The sequence below is a fragment of the Myotis myotis genome, unplaced genomic scaffold (assembly GCF_014108235.1).
Source record: "Myotis myotis isolate mMyoMyo1 unplaced genomic scaffold, mMyoMyo1.p scaffold_m19_p_1, whole genome shotgun sequence".
NCBI classification, from domain to species: Eukaryota; Metazoa; Chordata; class Mammalia; order Chiroptera; family Vespertilionidae; genus Myotis; species Myotis myotis.
In genome coordinates, this window is record NW_023416313.1 from 24,438,196 (window position 1) to 24,452,708 (window position 14,513).

The 14,513-nt window shown below is 43.3% G+C and overlaps 1 protein-coding gene across 5 annotated transcripts in view; it reads right to left on the reverse strand.

Annotated features, from left to right (window-relative positions):
- The window catches only part of UGDH (UDP-glucose 6-dehydrogenase), a 40,976-nt gene extending 36,370 nt beyond the window's left edge, over nucleotides 1-4,606 (reverse strand). For 2 of the 5 annotated variants that reach the window (XR_004971392.1, XM_036331525.1), the window contains exon 1: nucleotides 4,360-4,606. Coding sequence is in view for 1 of the 5 variants with exons in the window: in XM_036331525.1 (XP_036187418.1) it covers nucleotides 4,360-4,523 (164 nt within the window). In the remaining 4 variants the exon portion in view is untranslated. Of the gene's footprint in view, nucleotides 1-4,355 lie in introns of all 5 variants that reach the window. The other 3 variants (XM_036331529.1, XM_036331527.1, XM_036331528.1) reach the window with 3 other exon arrangements.
- Between the last annotated feature and the right edge of the window lie 9,907 nt (nucleotides 4,607-14,513).

Consider the following 14,513-nt stretch of genomic DNA (forward strand, 5'->3'; position numbering starts at 1 on the left):
ACAAAATAATGGCAGTTGTGACACATCCTATATAATAAAAGCCTAATAGGCTAAGTGTCTGGTCGTCTGGTCAACCAATCAAAGCATAACATGCTAATGATATGCTAAGGCTTCTCAACAGCTCGCAACTGACTACCAGGGGGGCAGACACTCTGATCGGTAGGTTAGCTTGCTGCTGGGGTCCTACCGATCGGGACTGAGTGAGTCAGGCTGGACATACCCTGGAGCCCTCCCCTGCCCCCTCCCCGGCCCCGATCATGCACCGGTGGGGTCCATCGGCCTGGCCTGCGCCCTCTCGCAATCCAGGACCACTTGGGGGATGTCGGAGAGCCAGTTTCGGCCTGATCCCGCAGGCCAGGCCGAGGGACCCTACAGGTGCACAAATTCATGCACTGGGCCTCTAGTTCCATATAAAGGAAATAATCATGTAGGAGACAGGGCGGGAGGGAAAAGCTGTCTGTGGAGAAAGGACTACATTAGATAGGGTAGTTAAAGAAGGACTCTCTGAGAAAATGACTTTTAAGCTGACTTAAAAGTTGAAAAGTTGCTAGTTGCACCCAGATAACATGGCTAAATTATACAAGGCAGTATAAACAATAAATGACAAAATGAGTGTTAAAGTCTATGGCGGGGGGAAAGTCAAAATAATAAGGCATCTACATCAAGGCAAATGTAAAATCTAAGCTTGACCTAAAGAATGAGTAGGATATAAAAAGTATAGATTAGTGGGGGAGGACATTCCAGATGAGAAGCAGAGAATAAATAAGGACTTACAGAGAGAAATGAGTCCAAAGAAGTGAGATCTGTCTCTCTGGACAAAAAAAGTGGATGTTAAGAAGTAGTGAGCAGCAATAATTGACTCCTAGAATGGAAATGAATTGAAAGTGGGTCTTGAATGCCTCTCTCAGGAAAGCATGGCCATAACAATCCATGGGACTACAACTTAGTAACTTAAGGTAACATGGCAAAAGTAACCTAAGAATCAATGGCATTAATGTAGCTAAAATCTAATAATTACACAAAAAAAGGGGTGGTGTGGGTGTGTGTGTTGGGGGGGACACAAAGGGAATGATCAGTCTGGAAAGAGGGAGTTAAGAACAAGAATGACATTGTTTATTTCAGTCCTGTCTACATAAGAGTACACAGAATCTGGAAGTCAGAAGTACTCTGATTCCAGAGAATAAGGCAAAAACAGGCTTTCCCAATGCTTGGATGGCATACTCCCCCAAGATTCTTTGTTCTGATTCCATGCTGCCTTACGAATTCAGATTTCCAGGAACCATAATACTAGAAAGTGATGGCCTGGATTTGAGAAACAGTATTCTAGGCACTGGAATAAAATTTCTCTACTGTGATAGCAAAGTTCTAGTCTAGTTTATTCATCAGTCTCTTATGAGCTTAATCATCATAAGTTAACATTTAAAGCCTCATTAACTTTGGGTTCATGGAGGTTGGAGGGTGGTACTACCTTCCAGATATGAAAGGCTGAAGATCAAGTTCTGAACTGTAATGAACCTGAAGAACTACTACACTATAACACCCTTACTGGACAGCTAGCCAACCTCTCTCTCTAAGTAAAACCAATAAATCTAGAATACGTAAAAAGTGTCATCTCAAAGTATTTTTGGACCAGAGGATTTCCTTGGGTTACCACTTAACCCCATAGTTCAGAGGTTAATAGGGAATCCTATGCCCTCAATCTCAAGCAAAACAGGTGCTGGCTGCACATGCTTAAAAATGCAGACAGTAATGCTGAACTTGAGGGTTTAGACGTAGATTCTCTGGTCATTGAGCACATCCAGGTGAACGAAGTTCCTAAAATGCAGCACAGAACTTACAGATCTCATGGGCAGATTAACCCACACAGGAGCTCTCCCTGCCACATGGAGATGATCCCACTGAAAAAGAGCAGAGTGTTCCTAAACGAGAAGAGGAGGTTGCACAGAAGAAAAAGATAACCCAGAAGAAACAAAAACTTATGGCCGGGGAGTAAATTCAGCATAAAATAAATACTAATAAAAGCAAATAATAATAATAATAATAATAAAAACATGGACTGAATGTGTACATGAGGCAACTTGAGCTCAAGAAGTTCATAGTTTAATGAGGTACTCCCAGTGCTTACCTGTTGCTATTCGCCTCGATACCTAGAACAGTAGGCTCTCAATATATATTAATTGAATGAATGAGTAACTCTCCATGAGGGTCTACCTTTATAAATGAAGACTATTATTTTAATATCTTTAGCTTAGATGGCTGATCATAGTATTTTTGCCGAGACTGCCCAGAATCCTATCATATTCTCCTCTTTAGATAGAACTTCAGTATGTCTTCCCAGTTATTTCTTAACTACCTTGATTGCAAAGCTGTATTCAGCTTGTCTCATGTACAACAGATGGAGTAAACGACTGATAGCAGGTGGACCTGTATTATAGAATTACATATGTTTCTGGGGTCCCTGCATTGCTATTTCATAAGAAGTATGGCTGTAAATGACAATGGGAAAATTACAGAAGAAGTTAGATGTACAATCTGTGCAAATCCAAATAAATTATCTTTGGAAATTTCAATAAAATGTTCAATACGCTTTAATATGGATACAGTGTTAGCTATATACTTTCCCCAACACAGATGTCTTCTGATTCCATTTCCTACTTCTACTTTTATGTACCTTCTGACCGTCCCTACTGGGCTGTCAGGGAAATGGGCATGTTTGCTTTATAAGTCAGTTTGAAATGAGTTTTTTACCTCTGTATTTTGGGAAAGTCACAACAAACCAGGCGATTCCAAAAACACTCTTCATTTAAAATTTTACAAATTGAGGTCAATATTTCTACCTAGAATATGTGGCTAACAGATAGGGAAGGTCCTATCATAATCTAAACTAAATACAATCCCTCCCCGCCCCCCCTCTTCATATACTCTGCGCAAAGCAATGGACTGACTATAGCTGGATATATCAACTTCACAAATCATTTTAGTCATTTTCAAAAGTTATATCCTAACAGATGCCTGACCCAGGAAAAGTACTAATCAGTGAGAGAGTGCTAATGTTAGATCTAAAGGGTTTCTTTAGCTGTGGAAATAGTGAGAGACTGGATGGAATATGCTTCTTAGCTGTAGATTTTTTTAAAATATATATTTTATTGATATTTTTACAGAGAGGAAGGGAGAGGGATAGAGAGTTAGAAAGATCGATCAGCTGCCTCCTGCACACCCCTAACTGGGGATATGCCTGCAACCAAGGTACATGCCCTTGGCCGGAATCGAACCTGGGACCCTTCAGTCCGCAGGCCGACGTCCTATCCACTGAGCCAAACCGGTTAGGGCTTAGCTGTAGATTTTATGTTAGAGAAAGAAGTACAGCGGTCAGAGAAGAAGTGGGATCCTCCCAATCAGGACTGTCTCCCACTTACCTTTAACTAGCTGCTGGTACTAACAAGCACATCTCAGAGCAGACAGTAAGCTCTTTCATTTGCAGAACCCCCCTGAAGAAACAGACCAGACTACTGTTCTCTATTTCTTAGGGGCCTTGAAGAAACTCAAAGACTCACTGTGTCTTTGAGGGCAGTCAATGGACAGCCCTCCTCTGTACATATATCCATAAAAAGCTCCATACCAGTGAATCCCTCTTTTCTCGGTTCCAGAATTCTCAACCCTACTCAATTACCTTCCTATAGAAGAGGTATAATTAATCAAGGTCTCACGCAAACATGATCTCCTAAAGCACCCACAACAGGCCTCCCCTGACATGAAATAAAAACCATGTATATGGTGTAGCGGCAACAATGCATTCCAGGACAGCCCATACAGATGCCACAATAGAATGCCTTCGGATTTCGCCCTCAAAAGGGCTTTCTGGCTTCGTATTCTCGTTGGTTTCTTAAGAAGAGCCAATACAGTGAAGAAAGCAGCAGCCCAGCGCCCCCCCCCCCCCCCCCACCCGGTAAGCAGACTTCACACAAACAAAAGACCAGGCGTGATTCTGAGGCCAAAATGGGGTCCCTAAGCAGAGGACCGCTTCCTTCGGGGGGCGTTCGGCTTTCTGAGCGGCCGGGGAAATCTCCTTTATTTCAACTCAGAAAGTGAGAAAAATCAGACAGAGATGTGACGGGAAGACTCGCGAGTCTGGGATAAAAAGCCCAAGCAATACCATCCCCAGGGCAGCAGACCCAAAAGGCGATTCCCGCCCAGAGCCTAGAGGAGGAAACGGGGGTCTGGAGACAGAAAGCCCGGGACTGAGCGCTGGGAGGGACCTGGGGCAGCGCGCACACCCCCGCCCCGCTCCCTGCGCACGCCGCTGGGACCCCGGAGCATCCCGACGGGGCGGCGAGCCATCCCGGGAAGGGGCTTACCCACTTCCAAGCACCGAGCGCGGCTTCCGCTCCTGTCCCCGCGGCGCGGACAACTCCTCCCTCTGGGCCGCACTGCAGCCGCTCCGCCAGGTCTCCTCTCACTGCAACGAGAGTCCCCGGCCTGGGCCAGTATTTAAAGGCTTCTGCCCGAGAAGGCGGAGGCTTCATTCCCCAGTTGCCAGGCCCTCCTGGACTCCTCTCTCCGCCGCAAGCCTGCTCCTCCTCCCGCCACACCAGGCCCGGGGTCCAGGGGCGGGGCGGGGCGGGGCGGGGCGGGGCGGGGCGGGGCCAGTCGCGGCTGGGACTGTCAGGCCACGCCCCTGTCGAGCCTGGGCCAATCCGCTCTGTCCAGGTAGGCGGCCCCGCCCCTGCCGCGAACAGCTCTGGGCGGAGCTGCGCGCGCAGCAGTCTTCTCTGCGGGGCTGGGGCCCTGGCGCGTCCCCGTCTTGGTTGTCAGAGGCACTGGGACCACGGTTGCGCCCCGCTTCCCTCCGTGTCACCGGGTGCTGGCTAACTGTCAGCGCCGAGGTGCTGCCGCATGCGCACCAGGTCCGCCATGCTCCGGGGCTACGAGTGGGGAGACTGGTCCCGCGGCAGCCCGAGGGGACCGGAAGGTCGGGGCCCCCCTTCCGGTCTCCCCAGGAGCCCGGCGGGCCGGCCTCGTCTTTGGCCCGCTAGACGGTGGGTTAGACGGGGCCGGTCGGACGGGGCCGGCGGCTGACTCCCCTCCCACGCCCTCCAGGCCCCTGGGGCCGCCTTACCCTGCGGGCTTGCGGCCTAAGGTTGAGTCAGATCCGGCCGGACCCGCCGCTTCTGGGAAGGAGATGCCTGACGTCTGGAGGATGCTGAGTCCTGTCGTGACTGGACCGCTTGGTGCCCCCGCCCCGATCCCTTGGGAGGAGAAGCGGGACACCCACGCCCTTCAGAGATGTTTTCTAGAGTTGAAGCTCCTGCCAAATGCAGGATCTGGGGTGTCTGTGCATGAGACTTAGCAGAATATGGCACATGTAAGTCCCGTGCATGGGGGGGGGGGGGGGTGAAATTAACATGGAGCCTGCCCACTTTTAATGTGGAAAGCAGTTCTGTTTCTCTTTCCCCATCCCACGGGCATTTCAACCTCAAATAAAAGCAGTCATGACATTTGGTTTCCCTCATTAAGAATTACATCAGGGGCCCTAGCCGGTTTGGCTCAGTGGATAGAGTGCCGCAGGGATTCCATTCAGGTCAAGGGCACATGCCTGGGTTGTGGGCTCGATCCCCAGTAGAGGGCGTGCAGGAGGTAGCCAATCAATGATTCTCATCATTGATGTTTCTATCACTCCCCATCCCTGTCTCTTTGAAATCAATAAAAATATTTTTTTAATTTTATTTTATTAAATCTTTATTGTTCAGATTATTACATTTGTTCCTCTTTTTTTCCCCCCATAGCTCCCCTCCACCCAGTTCCCACCCCACCCTCTGCCCTTACCCCCCCACTGTCCTCATCCATAGGTGCACAATTTTTGTCCAGTCTCTTCCCGCATCTCCCACACCCCTTTCCCCCCCAAGAATAGTGAATCCATTCCCTTTCTATGTCCCTGATTCTATTATAATCATTCTGTTCATCAGATTATTTATTCACTTGATTCTTAGATTCACTTGTTGATAGATGCATATTTGTTGTTCATAATTAGTATCTTTACCTTTTTCTTCTTCTTCCTCTTCTTAAAGGATACCTTTCAGCATTTCATATAATCCTGGTTTGGTGGTGATGAACTCCTTTAGCTTTTCCTTATCTGTGAAGCTCTTTATCTGACCTTCAATTCTGAATGATAGCTTTGCTGGATAAAGTAATCTTGGTTGTAGGTTCTTGGCATTCAACACTTTGAATATTTCTTGCCACTCCTTTCTGGCCTGCAAAGTTTCTGTTGAGAAATCAGCTGACAGTCGTATGGGTATTCCCTTGTAGGTAACTGAGTTTCTTTCTCTTGCTGCTTTTAAGATTCTCTCTTTGTCTTTTGCTCTTGGCATTTTAATTATAATGTGTCTTGGTGTGGTCCTCTTTGGATTCCTTTTGTTTGGGGTTCTCTGCGCTTCCTGGACTTGTAAGTCTATTTCTTTCACCAGGTACGGGAAGTTTCCTGTCATTATTTCTTCAAATAGGTTTTCAATACCTTGCTCTCTCTCATCTTCTGGCACCCCTATAATTCTGATGTTGGTACGCTTGAAGCTGTCCCAGAGGCTCCTTACACTATCTTCGTATTTTCGGATCCTTTTTTCATTTTGCTTTTCTGGTTGGGTGTTTTTCGCTTCTTCGCAATTCAAATCTTTGCCTTGATTCTTGCGCTCCTCTGGTCTGCTGTTGGGAGTCTGTATAATATTCATTATTTCAGTCCATGTATGCTTAATTTCTAGTTGGTTCTTTATCATAACATCGAGGGTCTCATTAGATTTCTTGTAGATCTCAATAACTTTATCGGCGGCTTCTTGACAGTTCTTGAGAGACCTTAAAAGTGTGGTTCTGAACTCAATATCCTCCATTGACAGTTTTGTCCTGTTTCTTTGTCTCCGCATTTTTTATGCTTTCTTGGTGCACCCCCTAGTGGTCTTTGTGCGCAGTCTTGTTGTAGTTAAGCCTTGATTGTTGTAGTTAATACTAGGGGGATTTGACCTCCAGGCCAACTGGCTGTGAGAATCAGCTGTGTCTGCAGTGGGAAAACTTCTGTCCTCTAGGCAGGTGCTAATCTAGCCTTTGCCTGAGGCTATCTGGCAAATGGCTCTGTGCAGGGCTTGGGCAGGGCGGGGCGGGTCTCACGGGATCAACAGAGCGGGTGGAGGGAGCATTTATGGCTGCTCTCAGTCCCGTCCTCAGAGGCTCTGCCTCTCAGAGTCCCAGCAACCGCTGCAAACCTTGGAGAGAAAGCTGCCCTCGCTTTCCGACCAATGCCAAACAGTCCCGCTTCTTTTGTTTGAGTCTGGGTCCCTAGAGGCTCGCCCAGAACTGGAGCTCAGAATCTGAGCCTCCCTCCCGATTGAAAACGACAACTGCGCCCTCAGCTACCAGCCCGCTCCGCGCGTACCTCCACACCTTTGTATTTTCCGCACTGCGCCTCCTCTGAGTCTCGTATGCTGTTCTCTTTCCTTCTAGTTGAAGAATTTCCCCTCAGCCAGTCTTCCTGTGGTCCTGGCCGATGTCCGTTCCGTCTTTTAGTTGTATTTTTGAAGTGGTTGTTCGAGTCAGCTAATTCTGGTGTTTACCTATGCCGCCATCTTGGTTTCTCCAAAAAAATATATTTTAAAAAAAGAATTACATCAGGTAACAATCTGTACTAGAAGTCAAAGCATTTTTAGATACATCATGAGGAGATCCATTAGGTTATAAAGACCTTAAAATACCGCATGTAGATGATGGTTTTCTTGATAGGATCATAATGAGGACTTTTAAAAAGCTGTTGAATGTTGACTAAATAAAATAATTTGCTGTGAATTGTATAAAGTGTGATAGTATATGTAGGCGTTGTACATTCTATGCAGTTAAATTCTATCACCCATCAAATATTTAGTGCATTAGACATTATCCTAGAGACCAAAGATGCAAAATGAATCAAGACCCAATTCCTTCTTCCAAACTCGCAGGCTAGTAGGAGACATGAACACATAAATAATTGCAATGCATATGAGTTATACTATAATAGGGGGTATCACTTTTAACTTGGCATGTAGATTTGTTACCTATTACAATTGGCTTTCTAATAAAAAATAAAATAATGCACTTTTCTATTCTTCCCCTTCTTATGAATTCAACATTTTTCTACCTATTATTCACTTTACATTCTTTGTTAGTATTTTGATAATCATCACAATCTTCACAGCAATCAGTAAAATCTCAGAAATTAAATCAGAATATCAATATTAGCTAGAATGGACCTTTGGATCTAGGGTAGCCATTCTCAAGACGCACTGACAGTCTTTGAGACCTTTTTAAGGGATCCAGGGGATCAAAACATTTAGAAGATAAAACTAGCCGTAACTGGTTTGGCTCAGTGGATAAGAGCTTTGGCCTGCGGACTGAAAGGTCCCAGGTTTGATTCCGGTCAAGAGCATGTACCTTGGTTTCGGGCACATCCTCAGTAGGGAGTGTGCAGGAGGCAGCTGATTGATGTTTCTCTCTCATCGATGTTTCTAACTCTCTATCCTTCTCCCTCCTCTCTGTAAAAAATCAATAAAATAAAATAAAAATATAAAACTAATGCTACTTGCTTTATTCACTCTAATTCTGTTAGTAACATATTGGAATTTGCTAGAGGCTCGTTGACATTGTAATATATTGAATGCAGACTTTTAGATTTACAAAACTGTCAAGCACGACCTGGCTGGTGTGCTCACTGGGTAGAGCATTCAAAGGGCCACAGGTTCAATTCCGGTCAAGGGTATGTACCTAGGTTGCAGGTTCCTTCCCAGCCCCAGTCAGGGTGCACAGGAGGCAACCAATCAATGTGTCTCCCTCACATCAATGTTTCCCTTTCTCTCTTCCCTTTCTCTCTCTTCCACTCTCTCTGAAAGTCAATGAAAAATAATATCCTTGGGTGAGGATTTTTAAAAAGTCAAGCAATCCCAATCTTACTAATTTTTTATTTGGCAATATAATAATTTTTCATTAAAATGTTACTTATGTTAACATGTAATTATTAGTCATTTTTAAGAAAATAATGTATTTTTCATAATTTGTCAGTTTTCATTTCTAATAGGGTAAATACCAATAGATATAAATTAACATGAAAAAACTTTTGGGGTCTTCAAAGTATAAATGTTTAAAGGAGTCTTGAAAACAAAGAGTTTGAGAACTTCTTGATGTATTTTCAAATTATGTTTCACGAATTCTAAGTTTCTCTGGTGGTGTGTCAGTCTGTGAGGAGAGAATAAGTGGGAGGTTAAAACAGGCTGGGTTCTGGGTTTCCTGTGTCTCCCTTCTTCAATTCAGAACAGTTCTACTGTTATCTGCTTTCTATATCAATTTTTATGTAGCATTTCAATTTATAAACAGGTTCCTCTTACAATTTAAAAACAATTCCTTATGCCCTAGCTAGATTGGCTCAGTGGGTAGAGCATCAATTTGCAGACTGAAGGGTCCCAGGTTCAATTTCAGTCAAGGGCACATGTCTGGGTTGTGGGCTTGATCCTCAGTGGGGGATGTGCAGAGGGCAGTCAATGATTCTCTCTCATCATTAATGTTTCTCTCTCTCTCTCTCTCCCTCTTCCTCTTTCTGAGATCAGTAAAAATAAAGAAAATAAAAGCTGTTGAGCAAAATATGTTACTTTAAAAAAAATTTAAAAAATAAAAACACTTCCTTCATGGATGGGTTCAGGCATATGCTGAGGTTGTAGGCTCTATCCCCAGTGCAGGGTATGCAGGAGGCAGCTGATCAATGATTCTCATCATTGATGTTTCTATCTCTTTCTCCCTCTCCCTATTTCTGAAAATCAATAAAAACATTTTAAAAATAATTTTCATACAGTTTGAAGGGGATGATCTGAAAATCTATTCTCAGAGATATGTAATTTAAAATAAATCAGAGTCCTTTCCATGGAGCTCTCAGAAGATGCACATTTTTGCAAATGCATTATAACAAAACAGTGACTGTCTCTAAATGACAAGAAGAAATTTAAAATGATAGGGTTATGGACCTGATTACAATTGACATGGAACCTTGTCCTTTCTGTAAAATACAATATTCTAGAATAGCAGAGTTATAAATGAAAGTATATTAGAATGTATAGACTCGTAGAGATTTTTAGATAATCTCCAAAACATCCATTTTAATAATATGCATATATAAGTATAGTTATTATTTCTTCATTTGACAAAGCTTCCCATGTATCTTAAGCATAAAAATTTCCTTCATAAGGAGAGAAAAAATCCTTGATGCATTCCAGGGTCTATTGGAAGAACCTAAAGCCAATTATAGGTCAATAAAAATTTTTTTTTAAATATATTTTTATTGATTTTAGAGAGGAAGAGAGAGTGAGAGAGTGATAGAAACATCAATGATAAGAGAATCATTGATCTTCAGCCTCCTTTACTCCCCACACTAGATATTGAGCCCACAACCCAGGCACATGCCTTGACCTGGAATTGAACTGTGACCTCCTTGTTCATAGGTCAATGCTCAACCACTTTGCCACACCTGCTGGGCAAGTTTCTTAAAATTCAAACCCTGGGAAGGCTGTCAAACATATTTGACCAAAACATTTATTATTATTATTACTAGAGGCCTGGTGCACGAAATTTGTGCATAGGTAGGGGCCCTAGACCTGACCAGAGATCAGGGCCAATTGGGGCCTTACAGCTGCTGGGGCCTCCCTCCAAAACAAAAACAACCCCTAAAGTAAATAAATGAGTACTCTCAAAAGGGGAGACTGGGACATAACCCTTAGAATCTTATCTCACACTAACCCAGCAGAGCAAATGACCTTTAATCTGAGTGGTGCAAAGTCCAAACAGCAGAGACACAGGGTTCCCTGTGTTCATAAAATGGTGAAGAGCAAACTAAATCTCCAAAAGATAAGAAAGAAAGCAACGGACACCTGTAACCAAAGTTGCATTACAGACAGACAAGATCTCTCACTATAGCTAAGTGTTTCAGGCAGCTAATGCCTTGAGAGGGAGGCAGGGAGGGTCCCCAAGATTAAGAACTCTTGGCAGCGACTGGGAAGTCCCTGCAATTCTTGCCCCGGGTTCAGCCCACCATAAGCAGCTGGGGACCCCAGCAAAGTGGGATATGCCCTCATCTTTAAAACAAATTAAACCAAACAACAAAGAGACACAAAAGAACAATCAACAGAGACACTCTTATGTACAATATTTACAGGCGCACACAACCCACAGACAAGAGCTTTACACTGTGCTTATCTGTCCAGCCACAGAAACCTCAGATGTTCTGTGTTAACACACACACACACACACACACAACAAAACAAAAAAAAACCCCACTGATCAGGCTTGCTCAGAAGAGAGGCAGTGAATGCTTCTGGTGCTATACACAGTAAGTGCTGCCTGTGCCTTACAAAGAAGCCCAGATGAGAGGCTGCAAATGCTTCTCATGTTATACAAAAATGCTTAAGTGAAAGGATGGGAATTGCCGGGCTGAGAGTGGGACTCCATAGGCAAATTCCTGGCCATGCTGCAAATAGTGTCCCGAATTTCAGCCCCAGGAACCCCCAGTCCAGGCAGCAAGTGGATCCCCAGTACTTACCTCAGAGGAGTCCCCCACGTGTAATCCCACCAGAGCCGCCAGAAAATGATACTGAACAAATGGGTCCAGGCTGCCTATCACTACTTGAACCAATTAAGCAGAGACAGGGTTGAATCATATGAGCATTTATTCCAATAATGCCAGTAGTATGGGAGAGCAGCAGGTCATCCACAAAAATCTGCTCTAACACCTCCTGCTAGCTGGCTGACTATATAGAGATAAGGAAGAAATGCTGCATGCAGCGGGGGTTACTGCAGAGTCTGTGGTCCGTGTATCTTCTTCCAGAATTTTGAATTCTGAGAGATAACAAGATAGTCACTTTTCAATGGTATTAAAACCCACCTTCACCAGCCAGTACCTGGGACCTGAGGATGGTCAGCATTCCTGAGGCAAATTCCCAGAGCGGGTCAGGGTCTAGGCACAGCAACCAAATCAAAGTGAATCTTGTTGCCCTAACCGGTTTGGCTCAGTGGATAGAGCATTGGCCTGCGGACTGAAGGTTCCCAGGTTTGATTCCAGTCAAGGGCATGTACCTTGGTTGTGGGCAACATCCCCAGTGGGGTGTGTACAGGAGGCAGCTGATCAATGTTTCTAACTCTATATTCCTCTCTCTTCCTCTCAGTAAAAAATCAATAAAATATTTTTTTTAAAAATTTAAAAATAAATTTTAAAAAACCCAAAGTGCACCTTGTCCTTTGTCTGTTCTCCAAATGCATTTTCTTTTCTGAGAAGTGGACCCATCTGGGTCCCAAGATGTCTCTTATCTTTTTACACCTCTGTTTTTCTTCTGAGAATCAGGACACTCTGGCCATATAAATGATAACATTGATTCTTTTAAAAGTAACTTGAATATTATACAATACTACTAAATTTTTCTAGAGAGGCTGGATAAAATTGACACAGATAAAATTTACAAGATTTATCCAGTAAAGTACTTCAACTTAGTTTTATCAAATCTTATATTTTCTTTTTTTATAATATTTTTTTCTCAGAATGCTTCATGAATGTCTTTTATTACCATTATTATTGATTTTTAGAGAGAGAAAAGGAAAGGGATAGAGAGAAACATCATTGATCAGCTGCCCCTTGCATGCTCCCTACCAGGGATTAAGCCTGACACCCAGGCATGTGCCCTGACGGGGAATTGAACCAGCAACCTCTTGGTTCATGGGTCCATGCTCAACTACTGAACTACACCAGCCCAGCAAATCTTTTATTTTCCAAGCTGTCTGATCACACTGACTCTAGCATTCTGGACAGCAGCTAGGATTACAATTATCTTAATGCTTTGGAGCTATCCAAGTCTTGCCTGCAATTCCTGCAAAATCTCTTGTAGTTTCTGCATTATGATCTTACTATCACTTAATGGCTTTACCCCAAAGATTGTATTAAAATAAATGGATACTGTCAAGGCATAGGATGCTCAAAATAGCATTAGTGTTTTAATAATTGAAAACTAACATACATACAGTTTCATAAGAAGGGAAGATACTGCAACATTAAAATGTGGAAGTAAAAATGATAAACCAGTGTTTTTCTATTAAGCCAGCCATTAAAGAGATTCGCAAATTGTAAAGCAGTGCCACTCTTCTTACTAAGTTCTCATTTTGGAAAAAGGTTATTTTTTTATTTAAAGCATTTTATTATATTAACATGTATTGGGTTTATTGTTATTTAAAAATATTTAATATTTTAAATGTTTTAATTTGGGATACAACATATTGATAGACATACCCATATAAACAAAAGCTCTTTGGGGTCCCCAAACCAGTGTTTGAGAATCATTGTAAGCTATCACTAAATGCTATAGCCTGTGTCATATTTTTTTTAGTTGTGAGAAAAGCTTAAAATCCGAATGAATTGCTTACCTTAACATTAAGCCAGAATCAGACAAAGCTACTTTAACATTTTTCCCCAAGGCTAAAACACTATTGACAATACTAAATATTCTTATTTAGCACACAATAAGATTGCTGCAATAAAAATAGAAGTTTGAGAACTGGGTGAAAATTAGAGTGATTTTAAAAATTGTCAGCCATCTTTCTTCAACAAAAACATTCTCTGAATATCTGATGCTTTCATATATTAGCACAAAAAATTATTAATATGAGAGGGCAAAGGATTTCAACCTTAAATGCTGCCAGTTTACATCTATGTGACTAAGTTATTAAAATGTTGTGACAATAAAAAAAAAATTGCTTGGATGTTGTAGAGGGAGAAAATTATCAGCCCTACCCATTCTTTTTAAAAATATATTTTTTTATTATTTTCAGAGAGGAAGAGAAAGGGGAGATAGAAACATCAATGATGAGAGAAAGTCATTGATCAGCTGCCTCCTGCACAGCCCGTACTGGGGATCTAGCCTGCAACCTGGGCATGTGCCCTGACTGGGAATTGAACCATGACCTCCTGGTTCATAGGCTGATGCTCAACTACTGAGGCACACTTTCTGGGTGGGCCCTACCCATTCTTCAATAGAAAAACGATAGTTTTCTTTTTAATTTAAATTTATTGAGGTGACATCCTATATAATAAAAAGCTAATATGCAAATCAACCCAACGGTAGAATGGCTGGTCCCTATGACGTGCACTGACCACCAGGGGGCAGACGCTCCCCCCTGATGGTCAGTGCACTCCCACGGGGCGAGTGCCGCTCAGCCAGAAACCGGGCTCACGGCTGCCGAGAGCAGCAGTGGTGGAGGGAGCGCTAAGGATGTCCAACTGACGGCTTAGCCCGCTCCCCACCTAAGCTGTCAGTTGGACATCCCCCGAGGGCTCCCGTACTGCAAGGGGGTACAGGTCGGGCTGAGGGACTCCCCCGAGGGCATGATTTTTGTGCACTGGGCCTCTAGTTGGTTAATAAAATTATATAGGTTTTAGGGGTATAATTCTATAATGCATCATCTGCATATTATACTAGAGGCCC